Raw genomic sequence first — 26,382 nt, 5'->3', positions numbered from 1 at the left:
AGACATCTTTTCTGCTTTCTTCTGCCTGCCCCTCCACCACACCAGCACCCCACACAGTGGCTGCCGGCCGCAGGCACAGGTAAGTATTTGCTTAGTGAAATCTGTCAGCGTGGGCAGGAAAGAGGAGTGTGGAGAGCAAGGAAGAAGGGACCAGAAGGCCAGGTGCAGCCTCTGCCACCAGCCATCTGTCCTGTGCTGTCACCGCCATGCTGGCCCCGGAGCTGCTGGTCTCCCTCTGCACGGCAGGTAATGCCTCCACCCTGCCCCACGCACCCCAGGGCTCGGTCAGAGGGAAGGGTGCCTTTCCCCTGAGGCCCCCACATTTCCCCCGAGGTCCCCACATTTCCAGGCTGAAGGGGAAACAAAGCGGAAAACAATGGTTTTTCAGCTGTCAGTCCGACCTGGGGACAGCAGCCTCAGCCCCCCGGGCTCCGGGCACCCCCTACATCCAAGGCCCAGGGCCCAGGGCCCGGAACCCAGAGTCTGCTGCTCCCCTTCTATGTCACTCATGTCCTCATTTACGCCCCGACAACATGTATTTATGACATGCCTAGTAGGTGCCTGACTTCGCCAGGCTCACACTCTGGGGGTTAAAGACACCTGGCAAGAAGACCGTGAACACAATTACTGCAGGAATAATCAGGGTGACAAGAAGGAACATCTTAGAAAGGTCCCTCTGGCCGCAGAGGGACCTGTGGGGGCCAGTACAGTGAGTCCCAGAGAGGGGCCAGAGACTTGGGTCAGGCCAGTAGTGAGCAATGGAAAGTGGAAAGTTCAAGAAGGTTCGAGAGACACGCTGGCCGCAGACCAGACGGAGTCCGCTGTGGGACCAGATGGCAAGAACGAGAGAAAGGGAGGGACCCATCGTGGCTCCTGGGTTGGGGCTGGGGACGCTGGAGGGCAGGGTGCCATTGAATGTGCTGGGGGGGGCTAGGACAGAGGGTGAAGCTATATGTACGGACAGGACAACAGCCAGATGGACACGGGCCTGGGGCTCAGGGCAGAATCTGGAGGTCTCCAGACACCGTGTAGCCATAGCAGCTGGGGAGGCAGGGCTTTTCATTAGACCCCAAAATCCAGACGGTGGGCCACAGCCAGTGAGGTTAAAAAATTAAACGGAAGAGGATAAAAAATGTCCAAGTGAATCGCACATCATCATCAGAGTCACCTTTTTTTTCCTATTCCCTCCTCCGACACAGTGATTCTCCAGTTCTCCTCAGCGACAGGCGACATCTGGAACTCTGGTGGGTACCAGGCACTCCGTTCTCTTAGCAAGTGCCTCCTGGTCCTTCTCCAGTCTCCCCGCACCAAGCACATGCCGGGCACCCCGTGTACCCGGTTTCCCGGTCTTACTTTCCTCTCCTGGGGCATCTGGCTTGAAGCTGGTTCCCCCATCCCTCCCGACTCCTGTGCACTGCAGGACCTGGGCAGGACAGAGCAGCCTCACGGGCTCCTGCTTGCTGGGAACCTGGCACAGGAATGGGGTCAGGAAGGAAGGATGCGAACACTGAGGTCTGGGGGCTGGGGGGCTGTTCCCAGGAGAAGTTTGACTTGCTCATTTGTTTATTCATTCATTCATTTTCAACATGTTGAGCCCTCCTGATGTGCTGGGCACTGGAAATAGAATGATAAATACACCTTGTTCTTTGTTCCCAAGTTGCCTGGACCTGGTGGTGGAGACAGACAAGCAGAAAGATCCTTTCCCAGGGGATTTATAAAAATATGTGTGATGCTGGTCCCAGCAAAGTCAGATCTTTGCTGTAAGGTGGGCCTGAGGCTGTGTTTGTGAAAGGCTCCCAACTGATTCTGACTTGCTGCCCGTGTAGGGGCACTGCCACGGGGCGGCTGCGGGCCTGGACCAGGGAGCCCCGCCTACTTCCTGGGTCCTGACTCAATCCCTTCCTACTGAGTGGGCTTCGCCAAGTCTCTTAACTCTCTGGACTGTTTTCTCAGTTGCTAAATAGACGCAGGGACGCCTGTCCCAGGGTATTGATGGAAGGATTCAGTGAGCTAAGGGCACATCCTGTGTGCTCATAGGTAGGGCACCTACCCAGAGTGGGGCAGAGGGGAGAGGAGTTAGCTGGGCAAGGGGAAAGGGGAACTGAGGGGATTGAGGGAGCACATAGGGGTGGCTGGTCCTACCAGCTTGTGCAAAGGCCCAAGGGCAGAGCTGCGGGCAACTGGAGGGCTAGGGGTATGGGGCAAAATGGGAGAAAAGAGGCTGGGGAGGCTGCCTGTGGCATGACTGAAAGCCCTTTGGGGATCAGAGAGGGGTGGAGGTGGCCCTATGGTGACAGCCTCCCTTGCCCCAGCCATGCAGCTGGTGAGCGCCGGCAAGACCTACTCGAGGGTGGAGGAGGAGCTGAGCTGGCCAGATGCCCTGCACTACTGCCGGAAGTACCACACCGACCTGGCCGACCTGCAGAGCATGAACAGCGTGACCGGTGTGCGGAACCTCTACGCCCTCACCAGCAGCACCGAGGCGTGGATCGGTCTCTTCTTCGACGTGCACACTGGTGGCCTGCGCTGGTCCAGTGGTTCCGCCTTCACCGCTCCAGTGTGGAGCCCACTGCCCGTCTTTGAGGAGGGCATCTGTGCCACGCTGTCCTCCGTGTCCATTCTCCTCAGCCTGGGGGCTGCCTCGTGCACAGCCCAGAAGCCCTTCATCTGCTACCATGGTGTGTTCACGGCCGTGTCTCGGCCTGGGCTTCCTCCCGGTCTTCCTCCCGGGCTGCTTTTTACGAGCAGATGAAAGCAAGAGGGCCCGGGGCTTCCAAGGATAACTCCTATCTTAGCCGCATTTGCTGCACTCCTTCCTGAGGCCTGGGTTTCTGTCTCTTCCGTCCCTAGTTTCCAAGAACCCACCAGAGAAATGGGTATAAATCAGGGCAGAGGAAAAGTAGAACCTGCAATGTTTCACTTTGTTCCCTCCTCCTATCAATGAAAGGTTTGGGGGAAGGGAAACAAAGAAAGGCTGGGGATTTGTCAGCATATAAAGGAAATGAGAGCAGGATTCAAGGTCTCTCGCCTTCTCGTGAAGCACAAGGTGGTTTTATCTCCTGTGGGCAGGGGGTGCGGGACAGTCACGTTCTGGGGGGCCCCCTGCTTCTGGAAGTCGGTGGGTGCAGCCAGCTCCTTGGGGCATCTCTGCAGGAAGGCCACCATCAGTGCTAAAAGCACATGGTTCTGGCCATCCTCTGGCTGGCCCCTCTGCCCAGGTGACCCCTACCACTGACTTTTGTCTGAAACCACACAGAGGGATGGTTTTAGACCAGAGAGCGCTCTCCTGGTAACACTGCGGGCTTCTGCTCTTCTGCCAGTCAGTCCAGGTCCAGGCCAACTCTGTACCACCCCAGCCCCTCAAATAGGGGCACGGAGGACCGACCTGGTGTGTCCCAAGTTCTCCACCATGCAAGTCTCAGGACCCTGAAATGCAGCCCACATCTGCCCTGGGGTTTTGAATGCAGTAGGAGAGGGGTGCTAGGAGGGGAGCCCGCCAAGGGAGTGAGTGTGAGCTGCTTCCCCACACTCCCTCTGGTGTCTTAGCACTTCACTCACTCCTCCCAGCGCCCCCTCCTGGGGGGAGCAGCCCCACCTACAGCCGTGCTCTATACAACTTGAACTCTTAAAGATGTAGATCAGATCACTCTGCTTAAACACATTCCATGGGCCTCTCAGCACTTAGAATCACACCGAGAGCAGCCACCCTGCCCTGCTCTTCTCTCTGGCCTCCTTTCCTATTTCCCCGCCGGCCACGTGGCTGCTCTCTGCTGCCCAGACCCACACGGCCCTTCCCACCCCAGGACCCGGCCCCTGCCTGGCTGGGGTCTGCCTTCCTACCTCTCAGCAAGGCAGGCTCTGTCTCCCATTCTCTTTGAGACAAAGATCCTGCGGCTCTTATTTCTGCTTTTTCCAGGGACTAGAATAGCATCTGCCACATAATAGGACCTCTCTCTCTATACACACACACACACACACACACACACACATATATACAGTATACCTCAAATAAATGTAGATAGGAACAAAGGAGCCTGTCTAACCTTGAGCTAGGCTTCTCCCAACTGCAAACGGGCTATTGCCTGCAGAGGGTGGGGGGCAGCCTCACTCCTGCCGCACAACTCAGGTCTGTTTCTGTTTCCAGACCCTGCCCAGGGGCACAGCGACATCGTGGAGCCCACTCTGGGCCTGACCACCTCTCCAGAGCCAGGTGCACAGCCAGGGGCCCTGCCTTCCCCTTGACTTATCCACCCAGACCAGCTGGCAGGGTCACTACACCTGGGTTCCCCCCTGCCCTTCATGTAGTTGAGGGGTACCCTGGCTTTGCTGCCCCCCCCCAGGTTGAAACCCCTGGAGAGCGTCAATGCTTTTATTATTAAATGGACCCAGAGGGGGTGATGATGTGACCAAGGTCTCCAGCCACACCGTGGCAGAGCCCAGGCTGTGGGATGCCCCCGCCTCAGTGGCTCTGGGGTGGGGGCGAGGGCGGCACCTTCTCATAGCCCAGGCCTATCCATCCTGGAGGGTAGGTTTTCCCCTCTGGATAGCTGAACATTTTCGTTCATGTCTGGTGTAGAAAAATTCTTTGTCAAAAGAAATACACTCCACTCCTCAAATCAACCTGTTAGGTGGCGTCGTCAGTTTTCTGCATGCTATGGAGCACAGAGTTGTAGTTGTAGAGTGACGATGACAGCCTTCTAAAGCAGGCACCCCTGTGTGGGACCCTCATCCTGCCCCATAACACGGCATGAGTCTGGGCAAGTCGTCACCTCCCCAGGCCTTTCTTTTTTCCTCTATAAGGTGCAGTTGGTGACATCTGCCTCTCAGGGTTATAGTGAGGATTTTTTTTTCCTTTTTTTTTTTTTTTGTATTTTTCTGAAGCTGGAAACGGGGAGAGACAGTCAGACTCCTGCAAGCGCCCGACCGGGATCCACCCGGCACGCCCACCAGGGGCGACGCTGTGCCCACCAGGGGGCGATGCTCTGCCCCTCTGGGGCATCGCTCTGCCACGACCAGAGCCACTCTAGCGCCTGGGGCAGAGGCCAAGGAGCCATCCCAGAGCCCGGGCCATCTTTGCTCCAATGGAGCCTTGGCTGCAGGAGGGGAAGAGAGAGACAGAGAGGAAGGGGGGGGGGGTGGAGAAGCAAATGGGCGCTTCTCCTATGTGCCCTGGCCGGGAATTGAACCCGGGTCCCCCGCACGCCAGGCCGACGCTCTACCGCCGAGCCAACCGGCCAGGGCCTATAGTGAGGATTTTAAAAGCTGAGTAGCCACATGCACATAGCTCAGGGCCAAAGAGTATTAGTTTTAATAGTCGGTTGAGATTGGGAAGATGAAGGAAATGCCAGGCAAATCTTGATGGGCTTGGGTGAACAGGTATGTGTCAGAGTCAGGGGCCCCAGATGAATCTGAGGATGTGACTCCCAATTCTGCAAACAGAGGTGTGTCCTCACTCAGGTCTCAGGACTCCCAATTCTGCAAACAGAGGTGTGTCCTCACTCAGGACTCCAGAACTAGGACTCAGTCCCTCGGGTGGTGATGGAAGCTCGTCCTTTGCAAACTCCCATTGTTTAGAACCACAGGTGAGTGGTCTCTTTGCTCTCTGCCCGCAGCTATGGTCCATATCAGCAGACGGATCTACAAGCGATTTGACCAAAGAAAGACGTGGCTGGCGGCCCTGCTGTACTGCCGCACCTATCACACGGACCTGGCCGACCTGCAGGTGGTGACTGATGAGGCAGACAAGGAGGCCCTGAAGTCCATCACCAATGAGACTGAGGCCTGGATCGGCCTCTACTTCAACGTGGACTCGGAGTCGATGAGCTGGTCCAGTGGCCTGGGTGCCAGCATCCCGGCCTGGCTTCAGGTGCCGAAGTTCGGGGCGGGGCTGTGCGCGGGGCTCCGCACCTACGTGCACTACACCCCCAGAGTTTACGCTGTGGTCTGCTCTTTCCTGCAACCCTTCATCTGCTTCTATGGTGAGTGGCAGGCCTCTCCGTTGGCCCTCGGCCCACCGAGGCTAGAAGGGGGTGGGAAATGGGTTCGCTTGGCAGCGCGAGACACAGGGGATAGACCTAAGGAAGCACTTCTAGTCTAAGGGGAACTGAGTTCCAGAGCAGAGTTTATGTTCATTCTGGGAGCTCGAGAAAGAATGGACCGGCCCCAGGGCATTAGCAATGAACAACAGGAATGAGCTGTTGGGCAATGAAGCAGTTGAACACATGGACTTTGGAATCAGACAGACTGGACCACTTTCTAGAAATAACGTGAGCAGCATCTCTGAGCCGCCCTTCCCTCATCTGGAAAATACATTTAACAAAATGGTACCGACGGCCCGCCTCATAGGGTGGCTTTGAAGACTGAAGGAGGGTGTATATAAAGGACCTTGTGGAACCCTTGGCACAGAGTAAGCAGCCAACAGATACTAGCAATTGTTGTTGTTACTCTCTCCAGGAATGCACGGGAGCTGAGGTCACCCTGGCTATTCTGATCTCATGTACAGTTTATCTCCTCAGCAGCTGGCCTTGTCCTCTCCTTCCCTCTTCTCTTTTCTTTCTCCTCCTTCCCTCTGTCTCTTCCTCTCTTCCTTCTTTCCTTCTCTCCTTCCTTTTGTGTAACTGTTTTATTGTGATATGATTCACATACCTTAGAATTCACTCTTTCGAAGTGTCCAATTCAGTGGGTTTTAGTAGATGCACAGGACTGCCCAATCAGCACTATCTACTTTTAGGACATTTCTATCATCCCCAAAGAAACTTCTTATTCTGTACAATTGGAACAATGGTTCCTCCCTTGAAGAGCTGTCGTGAGGATTAAAGATGAGGTCGGCACGGGTAGGTGTACAACACGTGCACCTTGCTGAGTCTGGTCACTGTGGTGGCGCCTGGTGGGTGTGGCAGAGCCGGGGGAGCCATGTGTCCCTCACACTCACTCTCCATCTTGACTTGCAGACCCCTCTATTGGGCACCGGAAGGCGGCAGCGCTCCCCCGGCTTGTCCACACTCCTTCCTCAGAAGTGACTGTGAGGGTGACGCCCAGGCCAGGTACACTCCCCTTCTTTCTGCTCTGTAATGGGTGCTGGACCCAGTTCTTGGCTGGATCCTGGGCTCTCTAGGGCCTGGGAAGTGGAGAGGGCGGCCTATGAGTAGGAGCACAGGGTGGGTAGGTCCTCCCAGAAGGGCCTGGGAGAGGCCAGAAAAGAGGTGAGCCAACCAAGGATCACTTACACAGAGAGATGTTTCCCTGTGCCGCCCAGCTGGCTGGCGAGCTGGGGTCGGGAGGAGGAGGCCTCGGTCAACCATTAACTTCCCTCCTTGAACTGGACCACTGAACATGCAGTTCCAGGACCAGGAACCTGCGCAGTCTCCTGGGAGAGGTGACCGGGACCTGAGACACTGAGCAGAAATCTCATCTGAGGTCTACAAGGCTGGGTATTCAGTGAGAGATGCACAGGCCTGTCTGATCCCTTCTAGTTCTGGCTCCTCTGGGAGTAGAGAGGAGGGGTGAGCCGTGGGGGACCATGTGGGGCGACGTGGCTGGGAATGACAGGGACAGGGACAGCACGGTCCTTCAGCATTGTGAGATTCCCGAAACATTGTTACCTCATTTAGTTTCCCAAGAGTTTGGAAGTTAACTAGGGTAACTGAGGGCAAATCCACAGGTCTGGCTTCTCTGCAGATTCTTACATCAGACAAAGGTATTGTGGCCTTTTGGGGGGATGTGGAAACAATTAGAGGACTTCCTCACAGAGAGCGTCATTCTTTCTGGGGACACAGAGAAGAGGCAGGGCTATTCTGAAGGAGCTGACAGCTGGCTGGAGAGAAACTTGTGAAAAGCGGTGTTGCCTGTGTAGTCACAAGCGTGATGGGGACACAGAAGGGAAGTGTCCCAGCTCCTATAATTACCAGAGGACTTCCTGGAGGAGGTGATCTGGGACGCAGAGGAGTGGAGGAGGGTTGAGTGGGGGCTTACGGGTAGGAGCTGCAGGTAGATTGGGGGTGCTGAGCAGGGAGACCCAGATCCTGCAGGGTGACCCTGTGAGCTACCAATAAAGTGGCCCTCACCCTGAAGGCCACAGATTTGGTTCCGGGAGCCAGGAAGAGCCTGTGTTCGGCTCAACATCTAAGGTCTCAACTGATGTCCGGCTGTTCCTGGCCTGCTGACCACCCAGGCCATACCCAGCAGGTTCAGTAGGCCATCCCTATGCACCTGGCAGTGTGGGTGCCCAGGGCCGGTGCCGAGGAACCGCAGGGCCACTGCAGAGCTCGGTGGGGACACCGCCGGCACTAGGTGCCACCTGCCCGCATCCTGGCCCCAGGCCTGGGGCCTTGGCAGGGGTCCTAGGTGCACAGACACCCACGGAAGCCCCCTCTAGTGCCGCGGGGACCAGCGTCCACTCCGCGGCGCCCGTAGCGCGCAGGCCACAGCCCGACCTGGGAGCTCTCGCCTCTGAGCTTCCTGAGGCTCCCCGGACTCCAGGGACTGCGGCCCCGAGGGACGCCTCTGTCCCAAGGAAGGGCACAGGATCCCGCCGGTCACTGCCCAGAGCGCATCCCAGCATCCCGGCGACCGACTGCAAGCCCGTGACTCCACGGGAGGCAGCAGCGGAATCCCGGCCTGGCCCGGCTTCCCCAGCTTCCCCCAGTTTCCCTCAGGATGGAGGTGCCCCTGAGTTGGTCACTTACCTGCAGCAGGTCGAGCGGCCCTAAGCCTCCAGGGAGCTCTCCGGGGCCTTCTGGTTCAAGGCCCGGCTGGGAAGGAGGACTAGCACACGCCCACGCCCCACGTGGGCAGCCCCGCCCCAGCCACAGCCTCGGGGGCTGCTGGGAGCCGGCCAGGCTCCAAGCATGAGAACATGCTCCCTGCCTGGGGCACTAGGGCTCCCGCCCCCACCCCCGTCCAGTGCCCAGCCCCTCCTTTGAGGAGCCCCAGCCCTAGCATCCTGCCCAGGCAGCCGTGGTTGAGGCTAGGCAGGTGGGGGTGTGCTGGGGCCCAGCCCCGTTGTGGCTCATTCCGGTTCACTCTACAGGGGAGCCTGTCTGGCCAGAGCCAGCTCACCCTCCCATCCTCCCTGGGTAATAATTTAGGGTGGGCAGTCTAGGGAGACACAATCTATTTGGCTGCAGGAGACTGACAGCTGAGGTTGGACTGTTGGCTCTACCACTTACTGTGAGGCCTTAAGCGTTTCCTAACCTCTCTGAACTTCATTTTTTTCATTTTTAAACTGCAGAAAAACATCATTGCCATGAGGTATCTTTCAGTGCCTGGCATCTGGCAGGTACTCAGTAAATGGTAGTTGTTACCATTTTAATCCCAGTTCACTAGTGAAATGAGTCGTGATTCATTCATCTCCTGCCTCTGTCCTTAGCTTATTGGATGGACAGGGCTGCCCTCATTCCCATCTTATTAATTATAAGTGATTGTGAATGATCACAATCTTGAATTAGTGAGATTGCGGCATCTCCCGGCGAGGCAGTGGCTGCTGGTGCCTGTCTTCCAGCTCTGGAGCGGTCACTAATTTCAGATCACCTTGCTCTTGGCTACCTTTGCAATAACACCTTCCTTTCCCCTCCTGCAGCTGCGCCCAGCAAAGGAAGTGGCACTGATTTAGTGAGAGATACAGCTACTGCCACTCAGGCCCAACATGTGAGGCCATCTAACCACCCGCGGTTCCAGGAGAAAGCTCCAGAACCAGAGTCAGGTAACTGCGTCTGGTCACCCAGTTCCCACTCGTCACAACCAAGCCATTCAATCTGACAGCTACTCCCTAGCAGAGGGTACTCGGGAGCATCTCAGAGCGGCAGCATGGAACATTGGGAAGGCTGGGAGCAGCGATGGGAGGAACAGGGAGGAGACATCCCTGACCCCTGTGAAAGCTTAAGGGGCACTTCCTCACTTCAGAATCTCCTGTTTCCCACCTCAAAAAGGGTAGAGTAAGAAGTACCCTGCCTACATCGCAGGGCTGCTGCAAACACCCCATGGGATAATTACATACTTTATAAACTGTACAATGAGATGCACGGAGAAAGGAGTGCTGTTAGGAGCTGGTAGGTCCTGAGATGGTTACTGTGGCTCCTGGCCCAAGGTTGAGCTTGTTTACAGGCTCAAAGGACATGGCGTTCCCCAGCGTAGAGAGACCTTTACAAATGTGGGCCCTTGGAGGAGTGCGTATTTCCAACCTGGCGGAGACAGTCTACTTAATAGAGTCATTAAAAGGAAGGAAAGTACAGAAAGGAAAATAATTGTCTGATGTGGTCAATGTTCCCCCAGCACGTAAGACTCTTTCCTTTCAGCTGCATTGGCCGGACCTAACTGTGGCTGAGCATCCTTTGGTCAGTAGTTCCTTTCTTTTCCCTGTTTGAAATCCTACATCACCACAGACCATTGATGGTGTCCAAGGAGCACTCCCAATGGCTAAAATCTTGACATTTTCAAATGGCAAGTATTACCCCTGACTCAGGTTGTATTGTACTTTCTTTTTCAGGGCAGCTCTTTGGAATCCTGAGAGCAGATTTCACCGTCCCAGCTCTGGTGGACCCAGAAGATATGAAAGACCAGTTTTTGAGTGAGGTGAGACTTCCGCCCACTTCTAATTTTGATCAGTCAGGTGACTTGACAATGCAAGGCAGTAGTGTCAAAACCAATACAGCAAGAGAGCAAGCTTTGGAAAATTAGCTCATCTGTTCCCATCGCCATCACTTTGGCTCATGGTGACAGGTGGGCTTGTGTGCCAAGATCTTTTCAGATATTTTCTTATGCTCGCCAACAATTTTCCTGAGCTCTTAAAAAAAATTAAGGCAGCATTGCTTGAAGGACCTGAATTTGGATCTTGGCTTTCCACTTGTTAGTTGTGTGACCTAGGGCAACTCTTTCTGGGTCTCAGTTTCCTCATGAATTAGGAACAATGCTACCTAACTCATATGGTTGATATTATGATTAAATGGACTATTCCAAATGCTTAGCAAACTGGCACATAGTAAGTGCTTAATAAATACAAACATTAGCTAACATTATAATGATCAACATTATTATTGCTCTAAATAGATATTTCTTCCAGGCTTCCCTCCCCCCTTTTCTTTTAAAGTATGTGAAATGACAGATTGTCAAGAGGAAGAATTATTCCTAAATACTGTGATAAAAACTGATTCTGAATATGGCCTAAATGGCACATATTTCAGTTATATCAGATAATCATATGTCAGAGCCAGAGAGTTCATTATGGGTCATCTAGCCAAAATCATAATTTTACAGACAAGGAATCAGACTGGCATTTATCTGGTAGCTTATTGCAATTTACTCACAGGCCAAAGGAACATTCATCCTAAAATCTCACAAACTCAAGTTTCTAGAAGAACAGTGTGTGTGTGTGTGTGTGTGTGTTTGGGGGGGTACATGCACACATGCCTGCCAGGGAATGGGGAGGGAGCTGGAGAGCTTTTAGTGCATTTTGCTATTGAAGAAAGAACAGGTGCAAAAGATGCAATTCAGCATCTGATACATTGTTTTTTAAGTAAAATTCCAAGTCATAAGACTTGGAATATCAGGTCCATAAAAGTTAAGGATTTTTTTGGAGGGTGGGTGGGGGAAACCAAGCCAGAAGCCAACTACCTTCTGTTTTAAATTAAAGCCAATAATGGGAAGACTGAGGTCAAAATGGGGAACCCTATCTTCTGGTGATCTTTGTTGAAATATAGCTATTTCATATTAGTGGAGAGAATTTGTACTGCACAGATTTAAAGGATGGAATTGCTGAGGGCCATGTGTGTGTGTGTGTGTGTGGGGAAGGTAAAGTATATATTATTAGTTTTAGCAGCATTTTAAAATTCCACGTAGAAGGCAAACACCTGTAGCCAACTTATCCCAGTTCCAGGGATGGGGACAGAGAAACATTGTCACAGACACTCATATACTGTGGACCAGTGGCCATTAACCCTGGCAGAGGTTAGCATCCCTGGGGGAGTGAAGAAAGAACCTGGCCCAAGTCCTCAGAGAGAGTCTATTCAGTTTTGTGGTGAGACTCAAAGGGGTCCCAATGCTTTTTTTTTTTTAACGTTCTGCAGTGATTCTGATGAACAGCCCCAGTTGAGAAGCCCTGATTTAGTCATTTGTTTTAAACTCCTTTGTCACTGAACTTGGGGGGCATGGTGGTCGGGGCCTAACAACATTGATTTTTGTACGTTCCTCTGGTGACGAATGCTAGAGACAAAAGCATGGCAGGCAGCTGGAGGGAGGCAGAGAAAGATAAAGGGTGTAGAGGTGGGCAGTGTAGGACTGTAAGGACAAGGTCACAGGATAGTATGAACAGTTTTTCTCTTTTTGATGTTTCAGATCCAAGAAGTCTTAAAGCTAACTTTAGGTTGTGAGCAGTTTAGATTGAAATGGGTCGGCTTCGAAGTACACAAAGAAGAGCTCACTTCTCATCTGTAGCCTCCTCACACAACCTTCTCTCGCTTTTGAGTGAGTTTTTGTTTTTTAATTCCAAGTAGCTCAGAATTAGGAATAACTCCATGTGTTAGGAATACGTGAAGAAGCTAATGGCGGAACTTCAGACCTCCACCCAGCACAAAAAGAAACTACTTATGCAATCTGCAGTCCCTGGGACCTCACAGAATGAAACAGGCAAAACCAAAACCAAACCCCCTGAAACCAACCTCTGGGGAATTCAGAGAGGACAGGAGCGGTCTGGGAAGCCAAGTGGGGCCATACTTCCAAATAAAGTAGACACTTTCTTTCCCAGTGACAGTTTATTGAAGGAATTTCAAATTCCTCAGAATGGGGTGCTCTTACCACAATACCACGCTGGCTATCTAAATATTTCTTACTTGTAAGTTGGGAAATTCTAAAACATCATTCTTATTGTTAAAATATACCTTCAGAATAATGTTCCTGCATACATTCCCCCCACCAGGTCCTTCCCAAAGTGTCCTAATCACCCAGATAGGTGCAAGAAGGAAGAGAGTAATATGTCACATACCAGACCAACTTTAGTCTGAAATGTTTAAAGTTTATTTGTATTCTTTGTAGGATTATCGATAAAAGACCTCAAACGTATCTATATCTGTACATGTACAAGAACCATCAAAAGTTATTCACAGAACAAAAATAAATCTTCTTTAGAACAAACCCAGGTAATGAAATGCAGATATGGATCTCACATGTGGAACAATCTAAGTGCTATCCGCACAAAAATATGGCTTTAAAAATAAAATAAAATCTTGGGTTTTGTTTCTCTAAGGTGTATTTCTCTTCTGAAATAAAAAATAAATTATTTAGAGCTATCATTGTAAAATACTCATGTGTCTTAACACATTTTTATTAAGGCCCTGGAGATGAAAAACAAAAGCAAATTTAGAAGGTGAATTCCTCACAGGGGTGATTCAGGTCATTGTGCTGCTGTTTGCTTGAGTTAATTTTAATGTAAGGTCTAAGCACCAGTCAACATTCAAGCTTTACTATTTCAACTTGTCTGCAGGATAGTGGTCATTGACTCAATTAGCATTTAACCTTTTGGTGAGCTTGGAAGTGAAATTCTTCCCCTGGGAGTTTAAAAATGACACAGATAGAATATTTATACATAAACGTGTGTGCCCCACACAGGTGACAGGCCCCTAAAACGCAGCTTCTGTGGAACTCTCTCTCCAACAACAGGTATATCTGGTTTTAGGTCTTGAACTAAAAACTTTCCTAGAGAAAAATGAGGGCATCTGAGTGAAAAATAAGAACTGAGTAGGAAATTAAAGCTGGGCAAAAACTACCATTTCGCTTTCCTTGGGTGGCTTACTGCATTTGCAAAGTCCGGCTGGGTTGGTAATGCAAACATCTGAGTACTAACTGATCAAGGAGCTGAAACTGCTTCTTTCTGGGTCCCCCCTGATCTTCACTGATCTGAATCCAGACCAGTGAGGCTCAACATTCTTTTTAGGACTCCCCAAGGTATCAATAACAATGTCAAACCAAATCAATTTCAAGTTAAACTTGTACACACACACACACACACACACACACACACACCACATATGGTACATTTAAAAAGAAACAGAGAACCACTGTCATAAAATCTAACAAATGAGAGCATGGAATCTAAACAACCCAAGAAAGTTTGGGAGTCACTGCTCTGTGAGATGGATTGACATTCAGAAAGAGGGTGCCCTGGGAATTGCGTGTTTGGGTGCGTGTGCACAAATTCTCCCCAGAACCTATAGACCTGTGTGTTTTAAGAGCAGGCGAAGGCCATCCATCCCCATTTCCTTGAACTTTGGGGCTACTGAGAAGGCGCTATGCACAGACCCCTTTTGGGTCATGTAACCCTCCTCGGGGTCTTTTGTTCTTCATGAGATATTTATCTGGTCTCATGCAAATTTCATCACTTTTGTCTTTCCTAGACTCAAGAGCTTCCTAGACAAGAGAATGCTTCTAGAACCACACTGCTCACAAATATTAGGGGATATTTTATCGCTTCATATTCACTTTGAAAAATTCCCTAATGTTTGTAAGCAGTAGAGTAACAATCATTCAAACACAAGAAGAGATTCTGTTTGAAAATTCAACTCTCCCCCAGTATATCTTACTTAAAAAAAAAAACCAGTAAAATAGGTCCATTCAATTGACATAGAGATAAAAAAAATGTAACCCAAATTCTTGGCCCCCGGTAGGGGTGGGAAGACAACTGTTCACTGGTCGGGGAGCAGATTTCACCGCAGGGCTTGACAAGAGAAGGGGTGGGGGTGGGGGTGGGGGGGGAGAAAGCCCCTTCACTGTCTGCAGGAGAAGGTGGCCCAGAGGTGTGGCTGAGAATTCAGCGCCACTGTTCACGGGCTCCAGGGCTGTGGAGTCAGGCCCAGCGACAACTCCAGTCGGCTGTCAAGCCTGGGGCTGAGTGGCATGGGGCTTGTCATCCTGAAGAGGGTTCCTTCCCCAAGTTCAGCCCCACAACTAACCTTCTCAGGAACCCCAAACTGAAGACAAGTTGAGCTGAGCCTAGATGGAAGGGGAGTCTCGCACTGGGACTTCCCAAACAGAACTGCTCCCGACCTGGTGTGCCTCTGAGGTCAGCGTGAGGGCCAGGGGGTGACAGGACCACAGGTCCATAAACAAAGGCCACAGGTAGACTAAGATATGAGAAGCCTGACTCTGGAAGTCAAGCTAATTCTCAAGGGCAGCACACAGCAGGGTAGACAGAAAATCCTGTTCCTGGCCCAGTCCAACAGCACCGCAGGGGAAGGTGAAAGTGGACCAGAGAGATCTAATTCTGACCAACTCGGTTCCAAGTGGAAGAAGCAAAAAGCTACAGCAGCACGGTCCCCTCATTTTGCCACCTCTCCCTTACCACAGATCGCCCTAGCCTCCAACAGTCCCCTGCGGACAGAGCTGGCGGACAGTACCTGCTCGAGTGTCTGTCTTAGCTGTCTAACTGTCCCTCTGCCAGGGCTTGGACTGCAGAGACCTAGAGAATAGGACAACTTGATGGGAATGCAGTTCTGTGCTGTGCTGTGCTGCCCAGTAAGCTATTGTTCCAGTGGTGCAAAAGGGGAAAAGAAAGCTGTCGTCCTGAGTCCCACTAGCACTGTCCTTGTTAATGGACAGGTCTGGTTGTCAGCTGAACAAGCACTTAGCAGGCATGTCCCCTGCCTTCCAAACTCCACTCAATCCCAGTCTCTGCTGTGCCCACAACGTGGCGATGTGCTGGGTAAAAGTGCAAGACACAGCCATCCGAACCCACCTGCTCCTTTACCATGTCCCCCCTCCCAGCAGCACGGAGGCTGGCACCTGTCTGGGCCGAGCACACGCCAAGTAAGCAATACCTCCATGAAAAGTCAACTGGGGCTGCCTTCTTCCATACTGAAGGGAGAAAACCTTTTAGAATAAGCTGTTGATTGCAGCATTCTCTAAAGAAAAACTCAGACAAATTTTTGGATAGACACAGGCTCAAATTTAACATCTGACAACTCTGAACTTCTAGCTTTATTTATTTATTTTCTTACTCTCTTCTCTTCATTCATGATAACTGGGAAATAGAGGACTGCATAATCTATCTAAACATTTGGGCATTTAATCTTCCAAAGCAGGAGGCTCTGAGGTGCTCCCGCATGCCGGAGAGATAAACTGCATCCATCAAAAACTCATCTGAGGCTTTGCATCTCCCTCACCCCTCCAGTACGGGTGAGTTTATCAGCCCTCTGTAATCTATCCCTAACACCTGAGAGCTTCCGAACCTCAAGCTCTTAAGACATCAGCCACGTTGCATTCTCGAGGCCCTTGAAGCCGGTGCCTCTTTTTTCAGGTTTTCTGCAGCACAGCTGCATGCTTTTTACAAGGAATGAATTAAACCTGGCTAGAGCTGAGAAACAAGAGACCTGGGCTTATATGACCCCCTCCCAGCAAGGGGCACTATTTCAAAACTGGCTAACTTTTCCCCCCTATTAAAACAAGTGACTTTGAACACTGTGTGCTCTCAGCTTGGAGGGGAGAGATAAGACTGTAAGAAAACGACTGAGGGTCCAGAGAATGCACAGGTACCAGACATGTGGGCGTGAGGTGTGCAGATGAGACAAGCACTGTGAGAAACTGCTGCGTTAGGTCTCGGAGTGGCAGAAATGGGAGTGTTAGGAAGGGCGACACTGTACCAGACCACGGGCAGAGGTGCTGAGATGCAGGTTCCACCATGAAGACCAACCTGGGAGGGGGCAGTGCTAACACATTCCAATGCAAGATGGTGTGATGAGAAGGGACGCCGTCTGGGCTCCACTCAAAAGAGGGCCCGACATAAATGTTCTCTTGTTCCCTTCCAAGTGTTCTGTCACAGAAAACACCACGCATGTAGCTCCCTAGGGTCTTTTCTCCCTCCTCCCTTCTTCCTTGTAAAACATTTCTTCAAAGTGCCCTGCCCAGGTAATTTTGGGTGGTCAGAGCGTCGTCCTCATACACAAAGGTTATGGGTTGGGGTCCCGGTCAAGCCACATACAGAAACAGATCAATGTTTCTGTCTCTCTTTCTCCCTTCCTCTAACATCACAATAAATTAAATTTTAAAAAATTTCTTTTAAGTTTATAATTTAAAATAAACACCATTAACTTATTTGAGAAGTGTCACTAGAAACAGCTGCTTAGATCTTGCTAAAGAGATTCAAAACCTTGTAACATTCCCACAGCACAGAAAGCGTGAGTGCTCCCAATGTGCGCGGTTACATGTACACATGTGTGAATAGATATGTATATAGATTTGTATATACAATGGTTAACATGTAAATAACATCCCATACTTCTGATAATCAGAATTGCATTCAAGATTCAAGATGACATTTCACACCTTGGGAAGAAAGGAAACCAATTACCACATTTCCCCATGGATAAGGCGCTCCCCTGTGTAAGACGCACCTCAATTTGGGGGCCCGAAATTTGAAAAAGAAATGTATTACATAAAGTTATTGAACTCAAGTTTTACTCATCATAACATTCATACAACTCCTCATCACTGTCAAAACTCCCATCCATTAGCTTGTCGTCATCTGTGTCTGATGACGAATCACTGTCTTCATATATTGCCTCGAGCTCAGTTCCATCTATGGCATTTGAAATGCCATACTTTTTAAATGAAAATCTACAACCACTGTATAAGATGCACCCAGTTTTTAGACCCAAAATTTTTCAGAAAAGGGTGTGTCTTATACATGGGGAAATATGGTAGCTCCATGACTGTTTTGTCCCAGGATAAGGGTGACACTGGTGAAAAGATCCTTACAGACAAACCTACCCAGAGCCTGGTGGTCACGAGTGGTACGTGCTGGCTCGCACTTCTGGTTTTCTTGTTTTGTTTTTTCTACTAGAGTACCCATCACTTTTCAGAGTGATGCTTCAGATTTGGACGTCCTTTCCAAATTTTACTAAGGGGATTAGAGAAAGGAGCAATTTAAAAGTTAAAGACTGAGATAAGAAACCCTGCCTAGAGATATGCTATGACTATGAATAAAATCTTTATCCCAAATAAAAATTATAATTTACAAAATAGAAAAAATTTTCTTTTTAATAGGAAATGTTCAAAGATTCCTGCTATGGTATGGTTAGCCCTTTTCTGTGCGGAAGCAAGGGTGTCTGATTGGTTTGGTTTGTGGACAGCATCCTGACGGAGCCCCTCAGGGAGAAGAATCCCTGTTGGTGACGCTGCTGCCACCACAGGGAAGGAGAGGGCAGAGGGTTTGGGAAGGTAAAGATGGTGTGCAGAGACACAGATATTTCTAGTTTTGTAAACTCTAAAGAGGAAAAAGAACACCCTTTATTACAACTGGGGTGAAAAACAGCCCCCTATCTAAAGTGGAAAATTCCCATGTGCGGCAGACAGAGGAAATGAACAAACAGGAGCCCCACAGAGAGCTCTCCTCAAGAGCGGGGCGGCGCGAGGGCTGTCCAGTGTCCTCCGGAGCCGGTGCCCCAGATCGGGTTAACTGTCTAGCCAGAGCCAGTCTTGGTTGGTCAATGAGATAAAAAACTTTGTTTGGGTCTTAATCTTAGTATTTGCATGTTTTCCTAAAGAACAAGGGGCTGGAGTGGGTCTTTTTTTTTTTAACTGGCAGATTAATCCCTGAAGTATCCATTCTGACAAAGTTATATTGCACGCTGTGCGCTTCTACCAGAGACACAGACAGACAGACGCTGGGTCTTTACTTACTGAACGGCTGGGCTCATTTCTCACACTCACATAGTTCCTACCTTCCTCCTCTAACAACTGCAGTGCTTTCAACAAGAGGAAAACAATAATAAAAATAGCAATAATTAAAAAGGCAATCTACATTATTAACTTCCTTTGGGTATATTACAGTGGCATTTTCTGTACATGGCCCAGAACTAAGTTCCTTATGTACACAGAGACACGGGACAGCATTGAGCTCGGCAGTCTCGGCCGTATGCCCTGAAAGACAAGCTTCCTTCTTCATCTGAGAGCCTCCCGCTGTGCTGCTGTTCGGAAGTAACAACATTCTGTAAACCTGGTGGGTTGGGTGAAGGGCTGGGGACAGGAGCACGGGGACATTTCCTTCTGTCTCCTCCCACAGTCTGTCTAGTCACAATGGCCGTCAGCAGCTGCTGTTCTTGAATTCACCATTCTCCGTGATGGAAAGCTTGGTGGGGTTGGTGGGAGAGATGCCATTGCGAACCTGCATGCTGTACCGCTCCTTCACCTGGGTCAGCGCGCTCATCAGTCTGGTGTTGGCCGAATCCAGGGACACGATCCGCTTTTCCTACAACACACCAATCGCGGTTTTATTCCGGCTCCACGCAGGAGATCACACTGCAAGCTCTGTCTTTAGAATGACTGTTCTAAGGTGTTTTCTATCACACAGCCGCACGCATGATGCTTCCCAAATGGAACGTCTCTGCCTCTTTCTGCACACTAGTCGGGCTCAGCTTCCCCTGAGCCCAACGGGTCTGGGCTTACTTCTCCTTTTTGCCTTTCAGCACAGCGTGATTTGTTATTCATAATCCCTTGGGGCACTAGGAGAGCATGTGCAAATAATGCCACATGTTACTTCAGACTATGCAACACAGGGGTCAAGCTGCCTGACTGTATTAAGTGCTTTTGGTTAAAATTAGAACTTGGAAATTAGGTGGCAAAGAAAGAAGCACCAGAGGTTTCATTTCACAGAGGAGAAGTGCAAGTGGGCTAGGGGTTCTCCGCCCCCAAAGAGAGCACGCCAGTCACATTTGCAGAGAACTCACATTGTGCTCAAAATTAAAAACAATACATGGTGGCAGTTATAGTCACCAACAAAGTGAGGATGCAACACGCAAGAGGGGGGACAGCAGCCAGAAGCTCAGACCGGGGAGTTACTTGAATATGGGGGGGAGAAGTGGCCTAAAGGTGACACCATAAACATAACACATGAAACAAACAGAGAACACAAGCTCCTGGACGCATTCCAGCTCAGAGTCACTCCAGGAAAGCTACCCAATGTGCCGACTGCTTTCATTTTAGCTTTGAGTCTCTGGGGGTGGGGTGGGGACAAAACTAAGGGAAAAAAGGGCCAAAATATAAAAATTTTAAAAAAGGCAATCTTAAGAAATGTAGGTTCACCTAAATAAAAAAATCACTCCATCAAAATATTATCCATCTCAAAGATTAGGAGAGAAACCCTAATCCTATCCCACAGCTGGGTGAATCGCTCCAGAAGTTAACACTGAGAGGAACCGGCATTACCTACGCCTATGAAATGAAGAGAAAATAGCATGTGAGGAACATCCCAAAGCCAAAAAAAAGCTTCCCTAGCCTGGGAGTGTTTGCATTTTCTGGGGACAATTGTGGTGAGGTGAGTTACAGTCAGGTTTGGAGAGGAGGGAAGGGACTGAGGATCTGATGCTGCCCCTTGCTGTAGGGCCCGAGGGCCCTGCTCTGCGGGGAGCGGAGCACTGGCTGCAGGGTACAGTGAGGCCTGCTGGCTGCCAGGGGAATCCCCGCAAAAGCACAGACGACAGCATCAGGTGACGCTTCCCTGCTTCCGGGCGGGGGGGGGGGGGGTCTATATGGCAGCAGTGTGGTGGTCATACTTTCAAAAGCATGGGAAAAAACAAACCTCAGCTCACACTTATCATTAAAAACAATTCTTCCTTTCTCGGATGGAGAACTCAGGTGTTAAGATGCCCAAAAATCAGCCTGATGAACTAACCATTAATCTAGTATAATATGCTTTTGACTTTGGGAAGGTGAGTACCTCATTGTAAGGACAGGCAAAACTCAAAGAAAGATCTGTGAGGCTTTTAAAAAATAATAATTAAATTGTTACAGCTGATGAATTTACTGGGATAATAAGTATAGATCTTTTCTAAGTCAGCAGGTAAGGAAGGACTGGCCAGTGGTTATCAGAAAACAAGGGGTGGGGGCCAAATCTGATATTTTACCCTATAGTTAGGAATGATTTCTACAAAGAACATAATTTCTTGAAATAATGAAAAAAAAAAAGATTATTCAGCATTAGGATAATCGATAAGGCCCCAAAACTAAGGAATGCAAGATTTCCCAGGTTTATTAAAAAAAAAACACAGGCATTCATGAAAAATTATTTGTTTCTTAAAGGGTCACAAAGAAGGCTAAGAATGATTATAATGATTTATTGACTACACTAGGAGAATAACAATAGAGCCAGACAGCCTTCTGCCCGCCAAGTAGAGAAACTCCTTTTTATAATTCTCCTCACCGCCAACCTCTCAAAATAAAAAAAAAGTATAAAAAAATAATACTAAAACAGGGACTTCTGAAATTCAAGTTGAGTTGGCAGAAGATGCTCAGACCTTGTGATCCCACCCAGACTGAAAGGCAGAACAAGGAGCGCAGGCTGACAGGAAGGGTGTCAAGGGCGGGAGTCAGGAGCTGGAATGTGTAGGAGGCCAGTGCACTGGGCCAGGGCTGGGAACTGCTCGGCTAGAGAATGACAGGGTTTACTTGCCTGTTTGAATAATCTCATCTCCATTTAGGACCTGTAATTTAACACAGTGAAGGTATCACTTGCAACAGTAACTAGGCAGCTGCTTGCTTCTCAAAGGAGGAAGCTCTTTTCTCTTCTCCATCTGAGTCACCAGGGGAGATGTGGGGGGGGGGGGGAGGGCAGCAGAGTCCCTGGCCTGAGGTTTAGGAAATGACCCCTCCGACTCTCACCAGGATCCCAGGATGGTGGACCTGCCCTCACCAGTGGAGCGCTCATATGTTCCGTCCCAGTTAGAGAGCGGCTAGCCCTGCTGGTCTTGCAGCATGAGCCGGCTCTAGGAGACAGAGAGGCTGATGCAGGGACAAACCTTTCCTGCAGGGACACAGGCTGCTGAGGGAGATGCCAACCAGTTCACTGGGCCGCTGGCCCCCAGTGGTCTGGGACATGGTGGGCTCAACTCTAGTCTAAGGAAAGACACTGCATTCATCTCAGAAGTATTTTTCCTACTACTAGTGGCATTGAGGTACTAGGACTTGCTGGGAAACTTTTCACCCCTAAACATCTCCTCATTCCATGAAATAAGGCCAGAAAGGTTGCTCTACACAAAACACTTAAGATTCCTTCTTACAGAGTAAAGGATCTGATATGAAAAGGCATTCATTACAAAGGATGTTAAAGAATGTTTGTTGTTTTTTGCTATAATAAGATTTTAATGTATCAGGAAGACAACAGCTGGAACTTGGAAACCTATCTCTTAAAGAGATTATAATTTATGAAAAACTGCCTTTAGTGTTTATGATTTGTGTTGTACGTGGTGCAGTGGTTTTCAAATGTGGTCTTTTCCCAAGATTCTTTAGGGGTCCACAGTGGGCCTCTGGTTGCAAATTTACCATATAGCAATGCGTTTGTTGGAACTGGTAATTGACTACACTTAGCCAACTTCAGTGTGACGTGACCTGTTATTTGAGGATGGTTCTTGTTATGTGGCCAGTAGGAGCAGCTAGAAACTGATCTATAAAAGGGTCACCAAAGTTGTCCACAGAATCAAAACATTTAAAAACCACTGCCTTGAGGGACAGACACAAAAATTATCTGGTTGAGCTAGATAATCTGGTGCTTTGAGGGTAATATTTCTGATTCCTGAACATTGTTACACTTCTGGTTTTGCAGAGTGTTTGAGCTCTGATAAATTCAATTCCTGCTGTTGCTTCCACCTTCTGTGCCTACGACTCCTGTCTCATATGCAGCTGTCTTGCCCTAGATGTCCAAAGAGGCGGTGGGGATAGGCTAATGAGGAGAAGCTAATGCTGAAGCCGTCTTGATAAGCAATTGAGAAAAGTGAGATCCTGTATGCAGAGCCACGACTGTGCCCTACCCAGGGTCCCTCTGCTTAAGATGGACAGTTTTAGGCCAGCTGAAATTATTTTATGAGAACTGAAACCTCTCCTGCTGTAGTTATTAATAGAACTCTCCCTGCTTTATTTTATATTGTCATATTGAGAATTCCAAAGTGAAAACTTATCAACACCAGTTTTCCCGCCTAAATTCCCCTTTTCTGCAGGCTGCTTCCCAAAGCCTCTGGGATGAGTTCTCACAGTACGTACAGTGAGATGGCTTGTCTCCGCCACCCTTCCCACCCCCACCCTGGAGACACCTAGAAAGGTTTTTAAAAAAGTATCAAGTTAAGATAATTACAACAGAACTTTCCTCTGATACTTAGGAGGTCTAAATATTCAGAAACTACCGAGTTCGAGAGTTTAGGGAGCTATGCCGACGAGGGAGTATCACGACTCACTACTTCTCCGTCAGCTGTGTCTGACTGCTCACAAGGCCCTGAGCATTCTTCCCACGGCTGCGCTTTCTGCCTCAGCCCCGGTGCCTCTGACAAACAAGGCCATCCCGGGAATGCAGACTGCAGGTGGCCAGTGCACGTTTATAGACCATGCACTGGCTCACGCGCAGAGAGGAGAGCAGAACATAAAGTCCCTGCCCCACGTGTCTCAGTGCTTTGGGACATGGTGTGTGTTTAAGGGAGAGAAGTGCACACCTGGCCCATTGCCTGCAGGGAGGTGACACATTCAGTGGGTATACCAGGCACTCTCAGACCTGCCTTTTGTTCCTTGTTTCACTCTAAGAAAATACGATCATATTTTGCATTGGTAAAAGGACAAGGAACTGGCAGCAATTTCTGCCTGCTGGATTCTGTTCTGATCACTGACGAGTCCCTGCGAGGTGCTCCTGGCGGTCGTCCCACCGTTCCTGCCACAGGAATGAGCTACAGCAAGCAGAGCCCGGACTCAGAGTTCACCAGCCAAAGGGGCCCTCTAAGCACAGCCAACAGAGAAGGGCAGCCAGGCAAATCCAAGCATCAATGCCAAGCCCTAAACCACAGGAATAATAAGGAACGGCGCCCTCTTTAGTCTAGTCTGTCCTCTGCAGTCCCACTGCTGTCTGGGGCTCGAGGTGGATGGCACAGTGGACGTGACTGACAAGACCACGAACATCACAGCCAAGCAATGGTCAGTGGAGGTCACAAGCCAGACACATGCAGTGTACTTTCATATCTACCCACTTTGGGAATGCCTTACTTTCCAGACATGCACTAGGAGATTTGTCAAGCAACTGCACTGAGCACGCTAATACTTGGATGGCTTAACAGACTTGTCACCCGTAAAAGAAAGGAAAAGTCAGAGGTCTCATAGAAACTCTTTCAATCTTCAAAAGGTAATGCTGAGAACTTTCCAAAGGCCCACTTTCCAGTACATGCCTTAGCATTTGCAAGGGGTGAGAAGTTAGAAATTACAGTTTTGTAGACAAGTGCCTCCTATCAGATTCCGAGCCTGCTTACCTGTGCATCGATTATTTTCTGCTTTGCATCAATAACTGCTTGCATCTCAGCGTGATCCTTTTTCAGTTCCTCTTCCACAGCCATCAGCCTAGAATGCAGCAGGAAAGACACATCAGTGTCTTCAAAGCGGGGGGCTAGGTAACGCAGAGGACAAGAGACCCAAACTCCTCAAGGTTCAGTATTTCCACTCCCGCCCAACCAAAGATCTGTAACCATGCCTTCTTCCTTCTTGTCTACCTTGGAAGACATCCAACATTGATGTCTGTGCCTGTGACTAGATCGCTATTTTCATCTCTTCTGGGACAGTATTCCCATCATCGCTTCCTCCCTCAGATCCCTCAGTATAACATTTCATCTTAAAATATTGGACCAGTCAACAAAAACCAAACAATATTCTCTTAATCTCAAGTGACCCTATGACAGCTGTCCTTTTTCTTCCCTTTGTACAGCTAGGTCCTCAAAGAAGATTCTATACTTAGTGGGTCTGGTTTCTTTCTATTCCACCATTCACATCTTACCCCACTAGGGTTTAAACCCCACCACGATGCTCTCAGTAAGACTCTGTATGGTGGAAACAACAGACCTTTTCTATATATATATATATATATTTTTTTTTATTTTTTATTTTTTATTTTTATTTTTTCCCTTCCCCCCTGAAGCTAGAAACAGGGAGAGACAGTCAGACAGACTCCTGCATGCGCCCGACCGGGATCCACCCAGCACGCCCACCAGGGGCGACGCTGTGCCCACCAGGGGGCGATGCTCTGCCCCTCCGGGGCGTCGCTCTGCCCAGACCAGAGCCACTCTAGCACCTGGGGCAGAGGCCAAGGAGCCATCCCCAGCGCCCGGGCCATCTTTGCTCCAATGGAGCCTTGGCTGCGGGAGGGGAAGAGAGAGACAGAGAGGAAGGAGGGGGAAGGGGTAGAGAAGCAAATGGGCGCTTCTCCTATGTGCCCTGGCCAGGAATTGAACCCGGGTCCCCCGCACGCCAGGCCGACGCTCTACCGCTGAGCCAACCGGCCAGGGCACAACAGACCTTTTCTGTCAGCACTTCACTTGCTCTGACAAGATGGAAGCACAGTGGTTGTGAGCATGGACGCTGAGCTTGACTGCCTGCTTCACATCCTGATTGCACTGCCAAGTGACTTCATCAGCCTATTGCCTGCTTCTTTATTTGTAAAATGAGAATAATAACACCTACCTCAGAGGCTGGCATTAAACAAATTATTATTAACAGATTAAACAAGTTATTCTTTGTAAAGGACCTAAACAAGAGCCTGGACCATAATAAGTGCTACATGAGTGTCAGGTAAAAGTGACCGTCCCTTACACTCCTTTGACATCCCTGGCAAACTCTCCCTCGGTTCTCGGGCCCTAATGATGTCCAGTCTTCTGTGTCCTCTCTTCCATGTCTTTGGGCCCGTTTATGAAAGGCTGTTAGTCTTTCACCCTGAATAGTTAGGGTTTTTGGTTTGGTTTTTTTTGTATTTTCTGAAGTTGGAAACGGGGAGGCAGTCAGACAGACTCCTGCATGCGCCCTACCGGGATCCACCAGGCATGCCCACCAGGGGGTGATGATACTCCACCCATCTGGGGTGTCGCTCTGTTGCGAGCAGAGCCACACTAGTGCCTGAGGCAGAGGCCACAGAGCCATCCTCAGCGCCCGGGCCAACTTTGCTCCAATGGAGCCTTGGCTGCGGGAGGGGAAGAGAGAGACAGGGAGGAAGGAGAGGGGGAGGGGTGGAGAAGCAGATGGGGGCCTTTCCTGTGTGCCCTGGCCAGGAATCAAACCCAGGACTTCTGCACACCAGGCCGACGCTCTACCACTGAGCCAACCAGCCAGGGCTGAATACTTAGGTTTTTAAAACTTAGTTCACTTTTAAGACCTCTCAAGTGCATCACTAAGTTTTTATTTTTCTCAGAGTTACAATGGAAGAAAACAGACTACCTTTATCTTCAAAGGAAGTGCACAAAGGTCTCATGTTTAGAACATTTTAAGAGACAGGGTCAGTCACCACCTTTGCACTAAGTACCACAGAGCACACACAGAGTTGAAAGTGGCCCTGCTGCCATCCTCTTCCCATGTCTGTGCACCTGGCCGGCCCACACCCACCGCCAGGGGCCTGAC

The 26,382-nt window shown here is 49.7% G+C and overlaps 2 protein-coding genes across 7 annotated transcripts in view; one reads left to right on the top strand and one right to left on the bottom strand.

The window, feature by feature from the left end:
• The first annotated feature begins 206 nt into the window (after positions 1-206).
• Positions 207-12,439, top strand: CLEC20A (C-type lectin domain containing 20A). The gene is made up of 8 exons (XM_066255122.1): positions 207-246; positions 2,313-2,678; positions 4,145-4,210; positions 5,613-5,978; positions 6,951-7,043; positions 9,578-9,700; positions 10,484-10,569; positions 12,328-12,439. Exons 1-8 carry the CDS (start codon positions 207-209, stop codon positions 12,424-12,426), a joined length of 1,239 nt encoding a protein of 412 aa, XP_066111219.1. The 3' UTR covers positions 12,427-12,439.
• Positions 12,440-12,982: 543 nt separating this feature from the next.
• RASAL2 (RAS protein activator like 2) overlaps positions 12,983-26,382 on the bottom strand; it is a 319,973-nt gene continuing 306,573 nt past the window's right edge. For 4 of the 6 annotated variants that reach the window (XM_066261224.1, XM_066261226.1, XM_066261229.1 and 1 more), the window contains 3 exons: positions 24,255-24,342; positions 21,428-21,458; positions 12,983-19,228 (listed from right to left, as the gene is read on the bottom strand). In XM_066261224.1, coding sequence (XP_066117321.1) covers positions 19,086-19,228; positions 21,428-21,458; positions 24,255-24,342 — 262 coding nt within the window. In that variant the 3' untranslated portion in view covers positions 12,983-19,085. The remainder of the gene's footprint in view (positions 19,229-21,427; positions 21,459-24,254; positions 24,343-26,382) is intronic. The other 2 variants (XM_066261225.1, XM_066261227.1) reach the window with 1 other exon arrangement.

This window comes from Saccopteryx bilineata, chromosome 2 (genome assembly GCF_036850765.1).
Source record: "Saccopteryx bilineata isolate mSacBil1 chromosome 2, mSacBil1_pri_phased_curated, whole genome shotgun sequence".
Classification (NCBI taxonomy): Eukaryota; Metazoa; Chordata; class Mammalia; order Chiroptera; family Emballonuridae; genus Saccopteryx; species Saccopteryx bilineata.
This window is presented reverse-complemented; position numbering and strand designations above follow the sequence as displayed.

Bases quoted from the DNA above. Each gene is read 5' to 3' on its own strand.
- CLEC20A (XM_066255122.1), top strand. From the start codon at position 207: ATGCTGGCCCCGGAGCTGCTGGTCTCCCTCTGCACGGCAG. The intron at 7,044-9,577 runs GTACACTCCCCT...CCCCTCCTGCAG, and splicing joins GAGGGTGACGCCCAGGCCAG to CTGCGCCCAGCAAAGGAAGT. The intron at 9,701-10,483 runs GTAACTGCGTCT...TTTCTTTTTCAG, and splicing joins AGCTCCAGAACCAGAGTCAG to GGCAGCTCTTTGGAATCCTG.